This window comes from Syngnathoides biaculeatus, chromosome 13 (genome assembly GCF_019802595.1).
Source record: "Syngnathoides biaculeatus isolate LvHL_M chromosome 13, ASM1980259v1, whole genome shotgun sequence".
In the NCBI taxonomy this organism is placed as follows: domain Eukaryota; kingdom Metazoa; phylum Chordata; class Actinopteri; order Syngnathiformes; family Syngnathidae; genus Syngnathoides; species Syngnathoides biaculeatus.
Window position 1 is genome coordinate 16,629,744 of NC_084652.1, and position 18,371 is coordinate 16,648,114.

The 18,371-nt window shown below is 41.7% G+C and overlaps 1 protein-coding gene across 4 annotated transcripts in view; it reads right to left on the reverse strand.

Moving 5' to 3' along the window:
* Nucleotides 1-1,571: 1,571 nt before the first annotated feature.
* The window catches only part of epc1b (enhancer of polycomb homolog 1 (Drosophila) b), a 38,543-nt gene continuing 21,743 nt past the window's right edge, over nucleotides 1,572-18,371 (reverse strand). For all 4 annotated transcript variants that reach the window (XM_061839958.1, XM_061839957.1, XM_061839960.1 and 1 more), the window contains 13 exons: nucleotides 18,078-18,237; nucleotides 17,090-17,235; nucleotides 16,802-17,008; nucleotides 16,571-16,719; nucleotides 15,754-15,889; nucleotides 15,518-15,670; nucleotides 15,323-15,412; nucleotides 15,068-15,216; nucleotides 11,694-12,073; nucleotides 8,703-8,830; nucleotides 8,490-8,628; nucleotides 4,318-4,690; nucleotides 1,572-2,559 (listed from right to left, as the gene is read on the reverse strand). In XM_061839958.1, coding sequence (XP_061695942.1) covers nucleotides 2,484-2,559; nucleotides 4,318-4,690; nucleotides 8,490-8,628; nucleotides 8,703-8,830; nucleotides 11,694-12,073; nucleotides 15,068-15,216; nucleotides 15,323-15,412; nucleotides 15,518-15,670; nucleotides 15,754-15,889; nucleotides 16,571-16,719; nucleotides 16,802-17,008; nucleotides 17,090-17,235; nucleotides 18,078-18,177 — 2,226 coding nt within the window. In that variant the 5' untranslated portion in view covers nucleotides 18,178-18,237 and the 3' untranslated portion in view covers nucleotides 1,572-2,483. The remainder of the gene's footprint in view (nucleotides 2,560-4,317; nucleotides 4,691-8,489; nucleotides 8,629-8,702; nucleotides 8,831-11,693; nucleotides 12,074-15,067; nucleotides 15,217-15,322; nucleotides 15,413-15,517; nucleotides 15,671-15,753; nucleotides 15,890-16,570; nucleotides 16,720-16,801; nucleotides 17,009-17,089; nucleotides 17,236-18,077; nucleotides 18,238-18,371) is intronic.

Here is an 18,371-nt window from a genome sequence, read left to right on the forward strand (position 1 = left end):
ACTTAAAATATTTCATGTAGATTGGTAGCACTTTAAACTAAACATTGTTTTCTTCGTAAATCTCTTTTCTTGGATTTGTCAATGGTTGCTGGGGGTGAATAACTTAAATGGACATGTCAGGTGTTGCACTCCACAGCACACCAGGTAGCTGAGAGGCATATTTTGAGTGAATCAGAATTTTAAAAAAAAAAAATATATATATATATCTCAAAGATCCTGTCAGCCTTCTCAATAAGCGTTGATATGTCAGTCTCTATTCTGTCTTTTTTGGCTTTGAGGCAGTAGAGATGAAAAGTGGGCAGGTACGAAGTCTTCCTTTCCCCACAGTGGTAGTTTTTAGCAATGTCACTGTCTGGGAACATGACTGCAAACACTTTCGAATTATTTTCACAAGATTTGTAACTGTAATGGCTGCAGATCACTTTTAAAGGCCACACGATCTCCGCCTTTAACGAGTCCGTCTTCGTGTATTGAACTACATTCATAAAGCCTGACTTCTGGCTGGTTGAAGTCGATGGCTGGACAACTGTAGGTGCGCATGCACTGCTAGTACCACTCCCTGAAGTTGATGCTTCACTATCTTGATATTTTAGAAACAGATTCATACCAACGGAAGATGAGAGAGTCTTCGCCAAATCAGCGCGTCTCTTGTTTTTCCGGTGCGACTTCAACTGGTACCTCTGCTTGCACAGATGGCAGTAAAACATGTGCCGATCTTTTGCATCTCGACGAACCCAGCTTCCAAACTCCTTACTTTCAACCCAAGAATCTTGAAAAATGCACTTCCCCATGATACAAGTTGGATCGATGAAAGACGTAACGAAGACGAAGTGAAATGCCGACTGACGGAAACGAACAATGGAATATCAATGACAAGATGGCGACTCGTTGTCAACACGGTGACTTCCCTTGACAATTTCCGGCTGTTTTAGACGCCAGAGGGATCGATATTTTTTTTAAAATAAAAGATAAATTGTTTTTTTCGGGAGAATTTTGGCAGTAGAGGTCCTCCCTTTGATTTTTTATAATTTAAGGCCTTTTTAGGGGCTTGACCGGTTTTCGCGGATTTTAAGGACTTTTAGGAGCCCCTAAATGCACCTTCGAAAATTTAGTGGTTTTTAGGGACGCGTGCGAACCCTGGTGTATCTTGTATGGCCCTGTATATTTTTTCCAAATGGTGGATGGTAATACAGCCCCCCCACCAGAAAAAAAGATTTTCATTCCAGTAATAATACTTCAGAATTAAAATACTCCAAATAATGATGATGATAATACAACTGTTTCACCACAACTTTCACATGTAAAACAAGATTTAAAACCCTTCCCGGGCAGGGGTTGCAAGTTTGCAACAGGTTTAATATAATTGAAAATTTTAAGTCAAGAGTATCATTTTCTGAAAGTATCAGATCTTTCTCTCTGCAAAATGTTATTTGGTCCAGAGAGGGTTAAAAATTCTCAGAAAGTCAAAATGACATCCCAAATTTCGTTTTAAGCGGATGACAGAAACAGACGCACACGCTTCATACGACAACGGAAGCAGGCAAAAAAAATAAAGAGAGCAGAGGCGTCTATAATGCCCTGGATGTTTATTTCATTGAGTGACACTTGTTTTGTGGAGTCCATCCATCATCATTGCTGCGCACACAGGAGGGGGCGCTCACTGCCGTACACACAGGGAAAAACAACCCAACAAAAACTACGAGAAGAAGCCGCGCTCAGTACCAAACTCTTCACAGAAGAGAAGATCAGCACACCAACGACCACAACATCTTAAAGTCCCAAAATTTGCTTTTTTTTTTCTTTTGTTTGTCGTCTAAAAAGTGGAATGATTGGTCCTTTCCTGCCACATCCCAGCAGAGGAAAAACAAAATGATGAGTTTCTTTAGCGTGAAGTCAAATTACAAATCAAATTAACAAAAAAATTTGGTACAAAAATATTTATTGTAGAAAAGATGTGAAATGGCAGGTGGGGTTTCGATGAAGAAGGAGCGGTCACAACGAAGGATTGGACGTTAACGCGGAACAATAAATAGATGAGGGGCGGGTGGGTGAGTGAGTTGATGGGGAGTACGTTGAGGCTGGTTCCAGCCGCTGAAAGTTTGTCCTTTGAATTTTTTTTCTCCAACATGTCGAGTGCAAAACATCACAAATGAACAACTGTGTATTCAAGTCATGTTATATACAAGAGGGGCAGGTGGGCGGGGCCTACAAATATTCAGTACTGTACATTTCATTGCCATATTAACAATTTACAGACAATCTCTTATTAACAGTAACAAATACTGTGTTTTTATATATATATATATATATATATATATATATATAAAAAGGACGATCGGCTCCCGCCAGTCAAGTCCAGTCAGTCCGCTCATGTTCAAGCCTAACGGACGATGCATAGCACCAAAATAAAAATTTTAAAAAACAAAACAAAACAAAAAAAACAACCCGAAAAGAAACGTGTTTAGTCCCCATGTGTGGGCGGGCTACGTCACCTCCATGGCCATTGTGTTCTCAGACAGGTTGTTGAGTGGTGCGGCCTTGTCCGGCTCATGGTTCTCCCTGAGGAACACAACGCAAGAGTTAGCGGCATTAGCAACAGTAGGAGGCTATGACAAGAACGGAGCCTGCTGAACAACGACTGCACTCAAGACTGACGTCACACACGTTTGTGTGATAAACGCAGCTAGGAAACTGTTGGCCGATGTGGAATCTAAATCATGATGAAAATTGTCTTTTTTGGGGAAAGAATTGATAAAAGGGTGTACACAGTGGTGCCTTGAGACAAGTGACCCACCTTAGAAATTTTTCCATAAACAAGCAGTTATCCGGCCGATTTATTTATTTATTTATTTTTGGGGGGATGTGAGCACAAACACGGTGGGAGCAAACTTAGTTGAATGCACATTGAGAAGCAGCCCAGCAGATTGTACACAATTTTTCCAAAAACAGAATTTAAGCAGTGTATTGCCAGTAGAGCGCTATACTGCCAAACAAAACATAACGGAAAGACAATTATACATTTGCTCAAAACAACCATAAGACTTCACCTTCTGATTGGTTTAATCGCAACAATGAAAAATGGCACAGTGGCTAATGAATAGCATTGTATATTTGAACAGGAAAGAATAAAACGTGGAGCAATATGTAGACTGACATTATAATACTCTGCAGGTAAGGATTACTGCAACTAACTGACTCAATTATGTCCATCTCCATGTATAGCTGTTATATCAGTCCTATAGAGCCCCCTGTTCAGGAACAGTATAATGTCCACTGAACTAATGCAAAAATGTCTACTGAATTTAAAGCAAATTGTAAAAGTTACACTTCGTAAAACGTCCCAAAAATCCTTTGTTCATACAAAACAAAGCTCAAGATGACCATTACATGGTTTTTATCTATGCTATTTGTCAATTGAATGCAAAGGACTATAAATGTGACACAAGTGCCCGCTTTGTGGTAACTACGCGCCCACTCATCTCAGAAAAAATTGCCTGATTCGTGATGATTTTTAATATGTTGTTCGTGAAACAATGGCAGCCAACTTGGACCCATGCGTTTCCCCCCCACCACCACAAAACATGATTTTGACATATACAGCTTTTTGTAACTCCCGCCATGAAAATCCTCTCAAGGGATTTGTTATCGAGAAGAAGCAGGAAGTGGCATACATGGCAGGACCGCCCTCAAGTGGAGTCGTTTCTTTCTATTAGTTTTACCTCGTTTTTTAGCTCGTTGTTTACTTTGTGTTAGCCAAAATGCTGGCTCGTTGCATTGCTGGACATTGGTTTAACACTCAGGAGGATGGATTTAGCCTTCATAAGTTTGCAAAAGACCCGGTTCGTCGTGAAAAATTGATTGCACGGGTGCAAAGGACGAGAGCTTTGTGGGTTCCAAATGACAGGTCGGTGTGTATACAGCTACAAAAAAAAAAAAAAAAAAAAAAAAATTTGGTTGCTAAATGTGTCGATGTGCGAATCAGAAGGCTTCCATGTAGCAGCCGCTGAAGGCCGAGCCTCCCGCCGGCCTTGTCGGCCAGGGTGGCTCGTTGCTGCGGTGGCTCATGTCCGCCACGGATGTGGGCGTTTATCACCGCTGCGCGGTGGATAGGGTGGGGAGGTGGTTTGACAGTTATCCGCATGTCATCTAAATATGGCTCGAAACAATAGGGTAATATCATCTAATATGTATTTTTCATTTCAATATCTATTTTAGAATGTTTATAGGGATGACACTAGACCTTTAAGCAACTGTTTTATGGTAAGTTAATTTCTTACTTCTGGACACGTTTTCCCTTTTGCGTTTTGTTTCATTCACCTGGGCACGATGTCCAGCGGCGAGGCTGCAGTGGCCGATGGAACCTTGGGACACTTCTGACAGTTGGCGGTGGCGTGCGCCAGCTTTAAGGCGGACGCCGACATGGCACTGCTTAGCGTTCGGGGGGCGTGCAGCCGTTTTCCAGTGGGCATGGCCAGGCGGAGGCTATTGCTGTTGCCCAACGAGACCTGAGTGGCGTTAGTGGTTGTGGGGCCGGCGTGGTGGGCCGTGCCGTTGTTGCTATGGGCGCTGCAGGCGGGCGTGGCGGCACTGCCTGGGTGCAGGGAGGCGGTGCTGGATAGGTTGGCAGGCGTGGCCGGGGCAGCCAGGGAGGGGGACGCTGTGCTGGATAGGTGCAAGCCCTTGTAGACACCTAAACAATAACAATAGGAGTTGTGATTACACCAGTCAGCGCTTATGCTCACAACAATAATAATTTCCATTAATTGCACTAAAGTCCATTTCACAGCACTAGAGTTGCAACAATTAATAGACAAATATTGTGAAAATTGATGAATCATTTTCAGAGCTTCAAATAAATATTCAGACTCTTTACAGTACATTAAGTATTGTCAGATTTCTGTAGTCCTCCATAAAAGCAGACCAAATAACTTTGAGGTTAACCAAAACAAGACGTGCTTTAATTTTGGACGACAATCAACATTTTTGCCAATTACCTAACATTTTAATGACCAAATTTGTAACTTAATCTATGTTTGCATTTTCAAAGTCCAGTTTTGAATAAAGAGATGGAATTCATGATTTTTCTAATTGGGTTGATTAATCAAAAACAGATGAATCTATTACTAAGATAATAATGCGCAGCAGTCCTACATGCCACCTTTCCATTGTCCTTAGTATAAAATTTGTAGCCGTCCAGCTCCATCCAATTTTGGTCATCTCTGACAACCCCCCAAAAAAATTTTGAAATGAAAATTATTTGACCGGTTTTGCACAGGTTGGATTATTTTCAACTTTGCCATGTTGTGTCAGAAAAAGATGGCAGCCACGCAAAAAAAAAAAACATCAAATTTTCTTTCCTACTGATAATGTGTAATTTCAAACATAATTGTCATAATGTGGATTTTCAAACGCATCACTTACGTTTCCATTTTAACCAAGCATGCACAATTTAGCAGGTTAAATGCAGGCATGAGCATTTCACGAAAACGATCGTTCCGTTACCATGTCGTTACCCAGCCTGAGAAAACATGGAACCGAAAGTCCGTTTCCCAGATCTCTGGCCTTTTGATAAAATTCGCCCATGTGTGGAATGTAAAACAAGTTCTCAACGAAATACAACAATCTGTATAAAGCGAACCTACATGAACCCCTTTATTTTTAATGATTAAAACGCACAGCTTTGTCAGTGTGGTTTACAAACAGCATCGGTTTCCGCTTCTGCGCTACGCATGTGCAAGGTCGAGTTATTCATATTCGGGTCACTCAAACGCTAGTCAAACATGTCGGTTGCTAAGCGTAAAAGACAAAATGCTCATGCCTGCTAAGGCTTCATTTTGAAGTACATGTAAAAACCGGTTCCCATGAGCATTATCAATAGGAACCGAAAAATCGTTTCCCACCGTTTCCCAGGACAAAAATCAACGAAACCGAAAGATCGGTTACCATATTTGCCGAAATCTTCATGCTTGTAAAGAGGTTCACGTATGACCTGTTATTTTTCAACATGGTGACGAGTGTTTTTGGACAAAGAAAATGAGTAAGATATATGTAAATATATTTTTTAATCTATATAGCTGTCGAAATGGATTACGATTTAACGTGGTAAAGGTATGTCCCAATCTTTGTAAGACTCAGGGGTAGGGTGAAGACGAAGGGCTATTCATACCCCTTGGAACCAAGTGTGGTGCATTACCTCACTTGAAGGTGAAGGATGTGAAACATTTTTTCTGCTAACTGACAGAGCTTGCTTACAAAACTTGGCATGAACAAGGAAAAAAATGTAACCAAGCTTAACCATTGATACTCATACTAATGACCGTTTTGCTTAAAGGGGAAATCCAGTGCTTTGCATGAACAGTGTATCCATTAGGTCATGTAATATGTACCCTATTTTGAGAATGTGATGTTAAATCGTCTTTCATTTAATAGTGTTTTGAGAAGATTTTTTAGACAATTACAAATTTTCAGGGTCGCTGCCATTTTTGCGAGTCACATGATCTACATGGGCGTATGTGACGTGTTACGTGCCGTTCCAAATGCTGGATTACATGGGACACCATTATGACCAGTGCTGATTTTTCAGATTTATCCTCATCGGATGAAGAAATAGCAGTATCGGTTGATCGGGAAACCGGAGGAATACTTCCATACAGATTTGAAACTGTGGCTGTAATTAATTTTGAATATTTGGATGGTTCTTCGGGCGGAATTACGGGGAGTCTGACAACTCTGAGGCCTACGTGCAACATAAGTGCGTAAACAAAGGCCCCCGGGAGCTCCGGGCCGGCAGCCGTGGATGGTTCTTCGAATGGTAATGACACGGACTCTGACGAGCGAGTTCCGGCGGCCGGCTCCCGCTATACACTGTTCATGCAAAGCACTGGATTTACCCTTTAAAATTGACAAGAATATTAGCCATGTTTGTAAATGACCTGTTACAATGAGCTCACACATCGCTAGTTTACTGTTGGGACTAAAGTGACAAATCAAAGACTTCACTACAATTTAATACATTTTAGGAAAGACCAGAATTATTTGACAAATACACAATCAGAAGCTGTGCCGCTAATGTAGTGTCGTTAGTAACGTCGCTTCTAAGTACTGTGACGTTCCCTTTCCATGTATTTTATTGTCGTGAAAACTTTAGCTGTCAATATCCTTGTCTGATATTTTACTTGAGAGCTCATAAGGCCAAGTTAATATTCTGAAACATTCTCATTTACAGGTGCAACCACAAAACATTCAACAACACCACTCTAGAAATACAGGCCCAGCTATTGCACAAAATGAACAAATAAATTGATTAAAAGCAGTCACAAAATGCAATTCCGAAGTTCCTATGGGAGGAATATGAACACAAATGACGGCCTAACACAAAACAGCTTGTGTCAGCTTTCCAACTAAAATTCAGATACTGTACTGTATTTAAATGTTTTTGTTCGATTTCATGTATGCTTTGATATACTTTCAATATTTAAAATAAAAAAAATTGCAAAAACTGAATGTAAATTCTGCTTATCCTTACTAGGGTAGCAGAAGTGCAGAGCCTATCGCGGTTGACTCTGGGTGATTTGCAAGATACACCCTGAACTGGCTGCGAAGCTTTTTTAAATTTATAGGTGCGTGCCTAGGTTTTAGCTAAACACCACAAGCTGAGATGCTTAACTTATGTAGTTGTTCCAGCGACAGTTTTTTCTGTTTGCTAGTTTATTGTCATGTTTTTTTGTGGGGGCAGGGGTGGGGGGGTGTTACAACTTTTTTTGTGGTGGCTGTTATTGGTGGAAAGACAAGTCAGTCAAAATGTGTACTATCTAAAACAATGTGTTAAGAGTAGATAAAAATGAACTACAGTGATATAAACTGCCAGACAAATATAAATGAAAAAACAAATAGGAGTAACATTCATTTGAAATAAGAGACCATCCTGGAAATGTAAACAATTTGTCACGGGTACCTACGACACAGCCAGCAAATGGGTGAGAGGTGATGACTGGGTGGTATTCAAGTATCATCCCTATGTCTTTGTGCCATTATTTTTGCCGTTCATTTTGGCCTTCCAAACAAAGGGCTAATAGGAATGGGTAAGCTGTGGGGTGGGCTCATGGCTAGATTTGCAATTGGCCCTAAAACTGGCCAGCATGTAATGCATCAACGGTTGCAGTTTCGAATCTTGATATAAACCAGTCGCACAAATGGCGCAACCTGAAACTACTGGAGACATTTTATGGAACTGGAAATGTGACAATATTTTAAAAGACCAAGCAGGCTTTTTGAGAGACAGCTGACAGTGATAGCCCTAACAGTTTTTTTTTAACATTTTAAATATTTCACCGCAGCTTGCTGGTGGTGGGCAGATGCTGACGTGTGGACATTTGTGCCCTGATATTACTGGAGGTTGATTTGTATCAACTTCCGACTCAACTTTTATTTCACACTGTTTCCAAGGTAAGCTTCAATTGTTTCCAGGTGCGTTGATGAGGACGACGTACCTGAGGGGGACAGGACGCCGTTGACTCCGCCACCCAGACTGAGCTCCTCCTTGGTCTTCAAGGCCAGAATTTGCTCGGCGGTGACAACAGCTGAGGCGGCGAACTGAGCTCTGGCCTGGTCCAACGTGTTTGCCGACATCTGTGTGTATGTGTGCGGGCGTTGTTTAGAACAGCAGCGTAGTACTGTGAGCAAGAATTTGTGGTTATCGTCACCTGTGTTGTAGTTGTGCTGTGGGCAGTGGTGGCTCTGTTGGCTTGAAGTTGCTGCTGCTGCTCCAGTTGCTCCTTCTGCATCTGCATCAACTCGTCCTGATAAAGCTGGAACTGCTCGGCAGTCAGTGCTGACACACCAAAAGAAGTTTTGTTACACAAATGAACCAGTACCAAGAGAATCAAAAGCATTTTTTAACAAGAGACACTGTGATCACAAACATGATATTGATGGGCCCTCGAGTGGCCAAGCCGGTCCCAAAACTCAACACCAAGGAAAATCTTTGAAGGGAGTTGACAGTCTGTTGCACAGTGACAGCCCCAAAACAATCAATGGTCTTGAGATATGCATGGCAGGAATGGGCCCAAAATCGCAGCAAAGGTGTGTGGACATCGGGGACAGTGCCTCTGGATTGGCAGACTGGGTGGTGGTCCCAATTTTCAAGAAGGGTGACCTGTGGGTATTTTCCAACTATAGGGGGAATCACACTACTCAGCCTCCCTGGTAAGGTCTACTCAAGGGTACCGGAGAGGAGGGTCCATCGGGAAGTCGAGTCTCTGATTCAGGAGGAGAAATGTAGTTTTCGTCATGGCCGTGGAACAGTGGACCAGCTCTACACCGTCGGCAGGATCCTTGAGGGTGCATGGGAGTGACACTGTGATCACAAACCTGATATGGATGGGCCCTGGAGTGGCCAAGCCAGTCCCAAACCTCAACACCAAAGAAAATCTTTGAAGGGAGTTGACTTTGTAACCGATTTGGTTCATAACTTTTATGGACAGAATTTCTAGGCGCAGCCTAGGCGTAGAGGGTGTCCGGTTTGGTGGCCTCAGCGATCCATCTCTGCTCTTTGCAGATGATGCGGTTCTGTTGGCTTCATTAAGCCGTGATCTCCAGCTCATTGCAGCGATTCACAGCTGAGTGTGAAGCAGCTGGGATGAAACTCAGCACCTCCAAATCCGAGACTACGGTCCTAAGTCGGAAAAGGGCGGCGTGCCGTCTCCAGGTCGGGGATGAGATCCTTCCCCAAGTGGAGGAGCTCAAGTATCTTGGGGTCTTGTTCACGAGTGAGGGATGAATGGAGGGGGAGATCGACAGACTGATCAGTGCAGCGTCTGCAGTGATAAGGACTTTGTATCGGTGCGTTGTGGTAAAGAGGGATTCCTCCAGAAGAGCCGGAAGAAGTGGCTGGGGAAAGGGAAGTTTGGGTATCCCTGCTGAAGCTACTTTCCCCGCAACCTGACATGGAAAAGCGGTAGATAATGGATGGATGGACTCAGAGACAACCCAAGAAAATACATAATACAGTTTTCAAATGAAAAAAAAAACAAACTGGTGTAACTGAGTCAAGTTTGTCAGTTGCCTATCATTCCACAATATCTCAAAGCAGTTTAAAAGAAATCAGAATCAGCTTTATTGGGCAAGTATGTAAAAAACACAAGGAATTTTTCTCCGGAAGTCAGTGCTACCCAGGAGTTCGACAATTACTTCATTGTCAATTGGGTGTTTTTAAACATCCAGTGACTGTAAAGGCCACCTTATACTGCTGCGGTTAACAACGCTTGCATTGCATCATGTGACCTATGCGTGTGCACCACCTCTATGTAGCTTGCCGTGAACGTAAAAAAAAAAAAAAAAGTTGTTTCTCTTGTGATTTCTCCGTTTCAGTCACATGCTGGGATGACGTACTCACCATTCCTCCTGCTCAACGTAGCACAGCCTTATGGATTGATTTTAAATGTATCATCTGGTCATTAAGATTCATTTGTTCAAGCAGACACTCTTCCACGGTCACCATTGTTGTTGCTTTGTTCCTTATTATGGACAGTAAAACGGCAACTGAAAATGACCAAAATGGGCTGAGGAAACTCCTCGCTGTGTTGTTCAAGACAATACCAGCCGTAGTAACACCTCTGACTTGGAGAAAAATTGCAGCACATTTTCAAAACTGTGCGTGGGTTGCGCTCGAGTATGAAGACAAACTACACGAAGGAGAGCCACAAGTGCCGTCAGCGCAGTCGCTCCACGTGGAAGTATAAAGAGCCCTTAGCAGTCTTCCTGCCTTTCTGACTTGGGACTCAAATCAAATCACTGACAGTATGCAATTTTTGAGTTAGGAACAACAGCAATTTTTAATGCTGTAAATTAAAAGAAACATGACAAATAATGCTAAATTAGTGGAGAATTTCTCAATTGGCAGTTTGGTTATTTTGAGCATTGCAGGATTATTGCAGCAGCCATAGCGCTTTACTGTATACAAATGTAAACAGTGGTTGGGTGGGGATAAAAGTGCATGATAAGTAAAGATATTAAGGAAAAAAATGGGGAAAACGTGTGTGGGTTGTCGCTGGTGCTAAGTTCATTGAAGACTTGCTTGAGGTTATGTCCCTGTATGTTTAATACAATATGGTTCTCAAGCAGTCAACGAAACATTATGTCGCCTAGCAAGATACTCGTAGTACTAATGGTTGTGCATAAAAGTGCTTCAGTTCTGTCAACTCATGCTCTAACATTTTGGTGTGTGCGTGTGTTAAGTAATCTAACTAAAATAAAGTAATTACAGCAAGTTAGCACCCTTTACTTCTGTCATGTTGGTTTGACTTGACTGGTTGGAATACATGATCTGACTAGAGAAGTAATTTCAAACCTTTATGGAGTCAAGCGAAATATGCAGTTGAAAAAAAAATCTCAGTACACCAATAAACAAAAAACAGATGCATTCTTTCCTGCGTGTGCGCTTCTTGCCATTTTATATTTTGTTCTTCCTGCACTCTGCCAAATTGGCATAAATAGGTGAACAAATATGTTTATTATAAGTGTTTTTTGACCAACTAAGTATACATGTATATAAACTTCTGATTGGATCTGGTTTTTTTTTTTTTTTTAAATCAAACACTAATTGTGGTGGTCCAAAAAAATCTTCATTGTGCAAAGCCTATTTAAACCTAAGGTTCGCCAAAGACTAAAAAAACTAAAGCACACACAGGACTTACCAATATGGGGAAGCGGTCCAGGCCGTATGATGCGCTGGGCTGGCATACGGGTGTTGGCGAGCGGTCGCTTAACGCATCGACTGAGCCTACGGAACAGCGGGTGTGCGTTGTCAAGCTGGTGCAGCTGTAGTGTCCGCGGCCGGAAGTGGCGCCACCGGCATGCCTTTATGCTCAAAAGAATCTGACTGAGGTCCGAGGGCGGCGAGGAGGAGCTTCTGTCTGAGGTATTTGTTGGTGAGGTACTGTCAAACTTGCTGGCGGCCGGAAAGCGAGGGCCCGATGAGCGTGAGCTTGGCGGGGGTGCTGGGCAATCCAGCGTCTTCGGGTCCAGTTCGTGGAAAACGTTATTATAGTCTGAATGTGCTCGGTCCAGTAAGACCCTGAAAGGCAAGGATACCATCATCATGACTCTGGTAGTAGTATGACACTAACTACCAGTACTGTGTTCAACACCTGGAAATGTGTAACAAGGGAAAAAAAAAAAATACAGGGTTCCCTCACAACTTTGCGCTTTTTTTTCCCCACTCCCCCACCCAAAAAAACCCCCCAAAAAAAAAAAAAAATAAACTTTGAAAAATACAGCCATACTGGCATATTGCAGGAAGACCCATTGATATAAGGAGTGTGATTGGTCTCCAGAGCGACATCAATCAATTTGAGCGTGTGTGGATTTATCTCGTGAGCTGATTGGCTGCACATTACCAAAGCCTCACCCACCAACTTCTCGTTCCACCTTTTCCTTTGTCCTTCCTTTCCGCCAATGTCGTCTACTCTGTTGACTCCGCGATAATCTCACCTGTTCACAATGGCGCTGCAGTCACTCACATTTGAAAAATGTACAGGTGTGGTCAGTCATGCACGCAGATATAAAGTGGCAGGTGTGTTTCGTTTGTAATTATGAGTGTATTCTTTTAATAGCAGAGGGGGGCGGTGTCAGGTAAACTAGGAAGTAGAAATAGACTGAGCAGAGACCGTGTGCTTTCGTGTATTTAAAAAAAAAAAAAAAAAAGTCACGGTGTGGTTCATTGCACTGGATCGGTTTTCATGTGCGCCGAGTCTGTGACAAGTGCGCAGTGGCGCATCATAGAGGGAACATTGGTCAAGACTACACAAAAGAAGTGACTGCCTTTCAATATCTATGTATTTCTACTCGTAACAAATATTCCGTGCATGATTTTTCGTGCTTAACTGTGCAGATTTGCGAGTGCAATGGCACGTGGTGGCGTACGCGCCCGTCAAATCACAGTGACTGCTGCTGAAACGGTGTTCTGATGCAAAAGCTTCCTCCGAAGTGCGCAAAAGGAAGAGGATGACGATCAAGGAAGAAGTAAAACGTTTGGATATGACCAAAGACACCAGAAGTTACGGTTCTGTGGCACGCCATGATGGTGTGAATGAGTCCATGGTTCAATACATAAAAAAAGATGTGGCAAACATCCGTAAAAACGGTTCAATAACTAAATAAGGAAGGGAAACATGAGGTGACTCGGTGAAATAAGAGGATTGTTCGAATGGAAGCTGCGTTAGCTTTGTGGATAGCGTATTGCAGAAAAAAAGGCAGTGGGTTTGGACACCATCATGATCAGGACAAAGGCTATAGCCCTTTATGATTTCAACAAGCTAAAAAAGTTCTGACGACCATCCAGCCAGCACTAGCACTGCAAGGAGCGATTAACCCACTCAAGGACAAGGCTTCTACAAAATTCTAAAAGCGTTACGGCCTCAAAACTGTGCCTCTGTGTGAAGAGGCTTCCTCCGTCGACAACAATGCTGCTTGTCATTATGTGGAGGAAGAATTTGCACAAGACTGACAATATGGTACGAGCTATTAGGTTTAGCTACTGTGTTGATGTGGTTATATCCTTGCACAAGGACATTTATGGAGCAGAAGAAAAAAAAACAACTCCCCATCATGTTTTTCTCAAAGAAAAAAATTCTCAGGTACTATGTCAGCACCTCCAGCAGAAGAGGAATGTTGACGTACAAACTGCAATAAAAACGTTACTGTGCAGCACAAGGATTTGATTGATAAAGATTTAACTAGACACTTGTACTGTTGAAAATGTGTCTCAAATATGCAAAGTATAAATGCGTACAGTAATGTTGGCATTTTAAACATTTTGGTAGCCATATACAAAAAAAACAACTCAGAAGAAGCAAAGGTAAAAAAAAAAAAAAATAAGCTATGTACACCGCCAGCAGAAGACTCTCAGAGTGATGAATGGTAACAATACAGTAATATAATAGTGTTTTATAATTTATATTATAAATCTATAATACTGCATATATTATATTTGTAAGATTTTATAATTAACAATTTAACTAAATACCTATTTTTGTCTCAAATATACAAAGTACAAATACTGTTTAAATATTGTAAATGTTATCCACAAACATGCCCCACTACTTCAGTTTTTCCACTTTTTGCGGTTGCTTCTGGTCCCAATTAACAACGAGAAAGTAGGGATTATTGTATGTATACACACTTTATCCCTTTCTCACCGGAAAGGTTCTCTTTCTGTAATTTTGATGCCAGTGTGATAAATTCCTCCCACAAAAACCTCAGAAATTTGCAACAAATGACATGGAAAATTGATAAATGCACCAAAAAGCACCTGTATGCAAGATTCCAAGGGTGAAAAGGTACATTGGAATCAGGTGAGTCATGTTTAGGTATAAAAGGACCATCCCGGAAAGGCTCAGTTGCTCATAAGCAAGGCCAGGCCAAAGTTCACTATTTAGTGAGCAAATGGCCCAACAGTTGAAGAACACAACTGCAAAAACTTTAGGTATATCATCAAGGGTTCATATTTTCATCAATAAAGTCAGAAAATCAGGGGGGGAAAAAGGCAGAAACCTGGCCATTAAATCTGATTCTGAGAAAAACAAACTTCAGTTCACAATGCCTATTCAGTATTGTTAAAAAGGAAAGGTAACTGTGCTTAACATGCCACTTTTCCAGCTTTTTTGTAATGTGCTGCAGTCATCAAATTCAAATTGACATGTATTTGAGAAAAAAAAAAAGTTTTGATCATTAAAAAATCTCTTCATTGTGGCATGTTCAAAAGAATATAAATTGAGAAGGATAACAATCACTAATCTCTTTCTATTTAAGTTTTATAGAACATTTCAAGTTGATTGGAATAAGGGTTCTTAAATTAGATAAACTCGGAAAGAAAACATGACTTTGTTGATTTGCATCCTGCCACTCTGACCAATGTGTGCTGGCATTTTCATGTAAATTGCAATCATCTTAATTCAGGACCCCTAAATACGTAATTTTGGCTGGCAAAATGTTATGTTGTGGAAGGAATAAAGCATCTATCTTTAAAAAAAAAATAAATAAATAAAAAAAAAATGAGCATATCCATTACCTGCCCCCTCGTCCCAGGCGCCGCCGAGCCAGCCCCTGGCAGCGTCGTGGTACTGTGAGTGTGGTGAGACTGTAGCGGTATCGGGTGTGTGCCAACCCACCTTCCCAGCCCGGGGACCACGGCCAGGCGCCCATGTGACCTTGACGAGCCTGAAAATGCACACATGTACACACACCCACACACGTACACACACACACACACACTCTTCGTCCCTCAAGGTTCTGTCACGATATTGTGGATGAGTATGACTCTTACAGCGTAGTACTGGCAGCCCGCCTTCCTTCGAAAAGCATAGGCACCATCTGGGTCATTCTCTTCCTCAGCTTCTGAAGAGCCAGAGTGCAACTGTGGGCACACATTAAATTTCAAGATGGCTTCTGCTCTTTCGTACTGCAGTTTCTCAACCAGCCCCTAGATGGGGGTATATGCCAAGTATAGACATGCTACTACCTGGGGCTCTTCATCAGAGCTGGGGAAGTCATACTGGTTCAGGTCTTTTGCATTAAAGATGGCCGGACCTTGGTGATGTGCAGCACCGGCCAACAGCGGAAGAGACTTCTGCTTCTTCTCGTATTTTCTCTTTTTGACTTCTGTCTTCTCAGGCTTGAGGAGAGACAGCATGAGATAAACATGTCCCTAGGATGTCTAACAAGGCGCAAAAAGCACTTTGGTGACTGCATGCTCACTTTGGACTTGTAGTCCTTGTGGTCCATGTGGTACTGGTTGGTGAGTGGAACCAGTGGGATGATCTGCGGCCTCACAAGCGCCCGCTCTGCCAGGACCTCGGCTAGTACCTCGCCGCCGTAGTCTGACATTACGTTCCTGGAAAAAGAAAATAAAGAAAAAAATGTCTAAGACATGCGTACTACATAGATACAAGTAATATTACATTTTTGGCCTCGTTTTAGCTGCCAAGACAATATTTAATATGGCATTTATGGGCAAGCGTGTGCCCATTATAAAAATACAAGGCAAGCAAAAAAAATTAAAACAACTATTTTAAATTTTAAAAAATTGGTCAGTGTGATCTGTTTTTAGGTATTTTTTTTTGTTTAAAGCCACATCCATCATTTAAGACCTCTCATTCAATGACATTCCCATACATTAATCTAAAACACTTAAAAAAAAAAAAAAAACATCCCTTCATTTATGGCCTTAATTTTACCAAATTGAAGCGAATCGCATTAAATTAGGAAATGGAAAAGAGTTGAAAAAAAGCCATGTATGGGTAATGTTCATGTTAATATTCATATTTAACCTATTTTTACAAACTACATTATTTTTGAAGATTTGTAACGTAATTTACAAATACTTCAAAAGAAAATAGCCATTGTTGTGTCAGTGAACCACAGATTTCAAGCCCTACAGCTAATCAAATAGATTAAAATATTTGGACAATGAACACTCAAACCTACAATTGACCTGAACTATCTTTGTGGAACGTGATCAATCAATTGTATCTGGGTAATCGCACCACAATAGAAGCATTTTTGGATTACTGACCTCTTCTCAAAGATCTCTAGTGTGAGATGCAGCAGCTCTCTCTTGCTCTTCTCCCTCTTCTTGATCATCTCCAAGATGGTGACTGCCCTGCTCAGATCTCTGCGGAGTTTCAGCATCTTCTCGTAGGACGCCTCATCGTTCTTGCGATTCTGTTGGTAGATGTAAAGCGATGGTAAATTTCTTGAGAGAAATATTGAAATCCTTCAAAGGACATTGAGAAAGATGACCCACCTTCCTAGTCTGCATCTTCTCAGTGCGCCTCCGGAAGGCAACGTAGGGGTCACTGGTGCTGGAGCCATCACGCTTCTCCTGCTTGATGATGTTAATAAGCGAATGTGCCTTGGTGTTTTTCCTCTTGCGGCTCCAGTAGTCAAACACCTCCTTGATAAGCTCGTCATCTTCCTTGAGGAGCAACTTGGCCTCGGGGAGACTCACCAGCTTTGGGGCGCAAAGAGGTTTTTTGCTCATCCGCGTTTGTGTCAGGAGGAGTACATGTCACACATCTTTAGGTCGACAAACCTGTTGCCCGCTGCCTTTTTCCAGACGGTCGATCATCTCCTCAAACTGTAGCAGGCTGATCTCCATCTTCTTTTTCAACTTGGTAACAAAGGCATCGTCATCCGAGTCCAGGTCGTAGTCCGGCTGCTCTGTGTCCAGGCTGAAAGCTGAAGGAGGAAGAAAACACAATCATCAACATACAGATAGAGATGAATAGGCTGAATCAAGTTTGGGAAACACTGGTCTAAATTATTCAGACACCTGCACCAAAGGAAAAGGCTAATAAATATGGGGTGTGGACAAGAGGATGTAGACACCGATAGGAAAATTGGGACACGATCATTTAAAGGTTGAAGCAGTGAAGGTGAAAATGTGTAGTGAACAGATATAGGTGAAAAGAAAGATTTGAAAAATGAGTTGTGACACCTAAAAGAACTGCAAAAGAAGAATGAGTTTGCGCAAAAGAAAAGGGACATAAGAGTGACGAAATCTGGACAAATATATTGGGATGTCAACGGGAAGTTAAAAACTGGAGCAAATGAGGACCTAGTGCTATTGTCCAAAACCCCAAAGAGAACTGAAAAAGAAAGTGTGTTTGGACAAAATAAGAAGTGATTAAAATGTGGATAAAACTATGGGGCCACCTACAGGAAGAAAATCTGGGGTTTGAACAAAGGTACTGGGGAAAAATAAGAGGAACTTTAATATTACATGTCTCGATAAGATGACCAATTAAGGCTCAACAGTTGGTCTAGGAAATTCATTCATTATTAAACAAGGAGATATAATGGAAGTCTAACAAGGGTAGTTTAGCAAAAAAAAAAAAAAAAAAGTGGGCAGTCTTTCAATAAATTTGTATCAAGTATAAGGACCGCAGTAACATATTCACAAAACCTTATTAATTATTGGCACTGGACTAAGCACTGCCATCTGATTGAAATCTAATTTATATAATGACTCTAGGTTAAGAGACTGGCAAGCACATATTACATTAAAATGTGTAACTTACGCTGCAGGTGAATGAGCTGCTTTGGCATCTTGTAATCTCCAGGGTACAGCGATTCGTAGTAGGTAATATTGCTCTCCGCCTCCGGGACCGGGATGACCATGTTGTCCCGCTTCTCGCCATAGACCTGCTGTGCCGAGATAGCCCGCTGGAGGTGGTGTTCCTATAAAAGTAAAGTTAAGACAATTTGCATCACTTTAATGTCTGCTGTCACAATTGACACACTTGATGCTTCAGAGACAATGAACAGAACAAATAAAAAAAAAGTATCACTCGAAGTTCAGTTTAATCTTCATA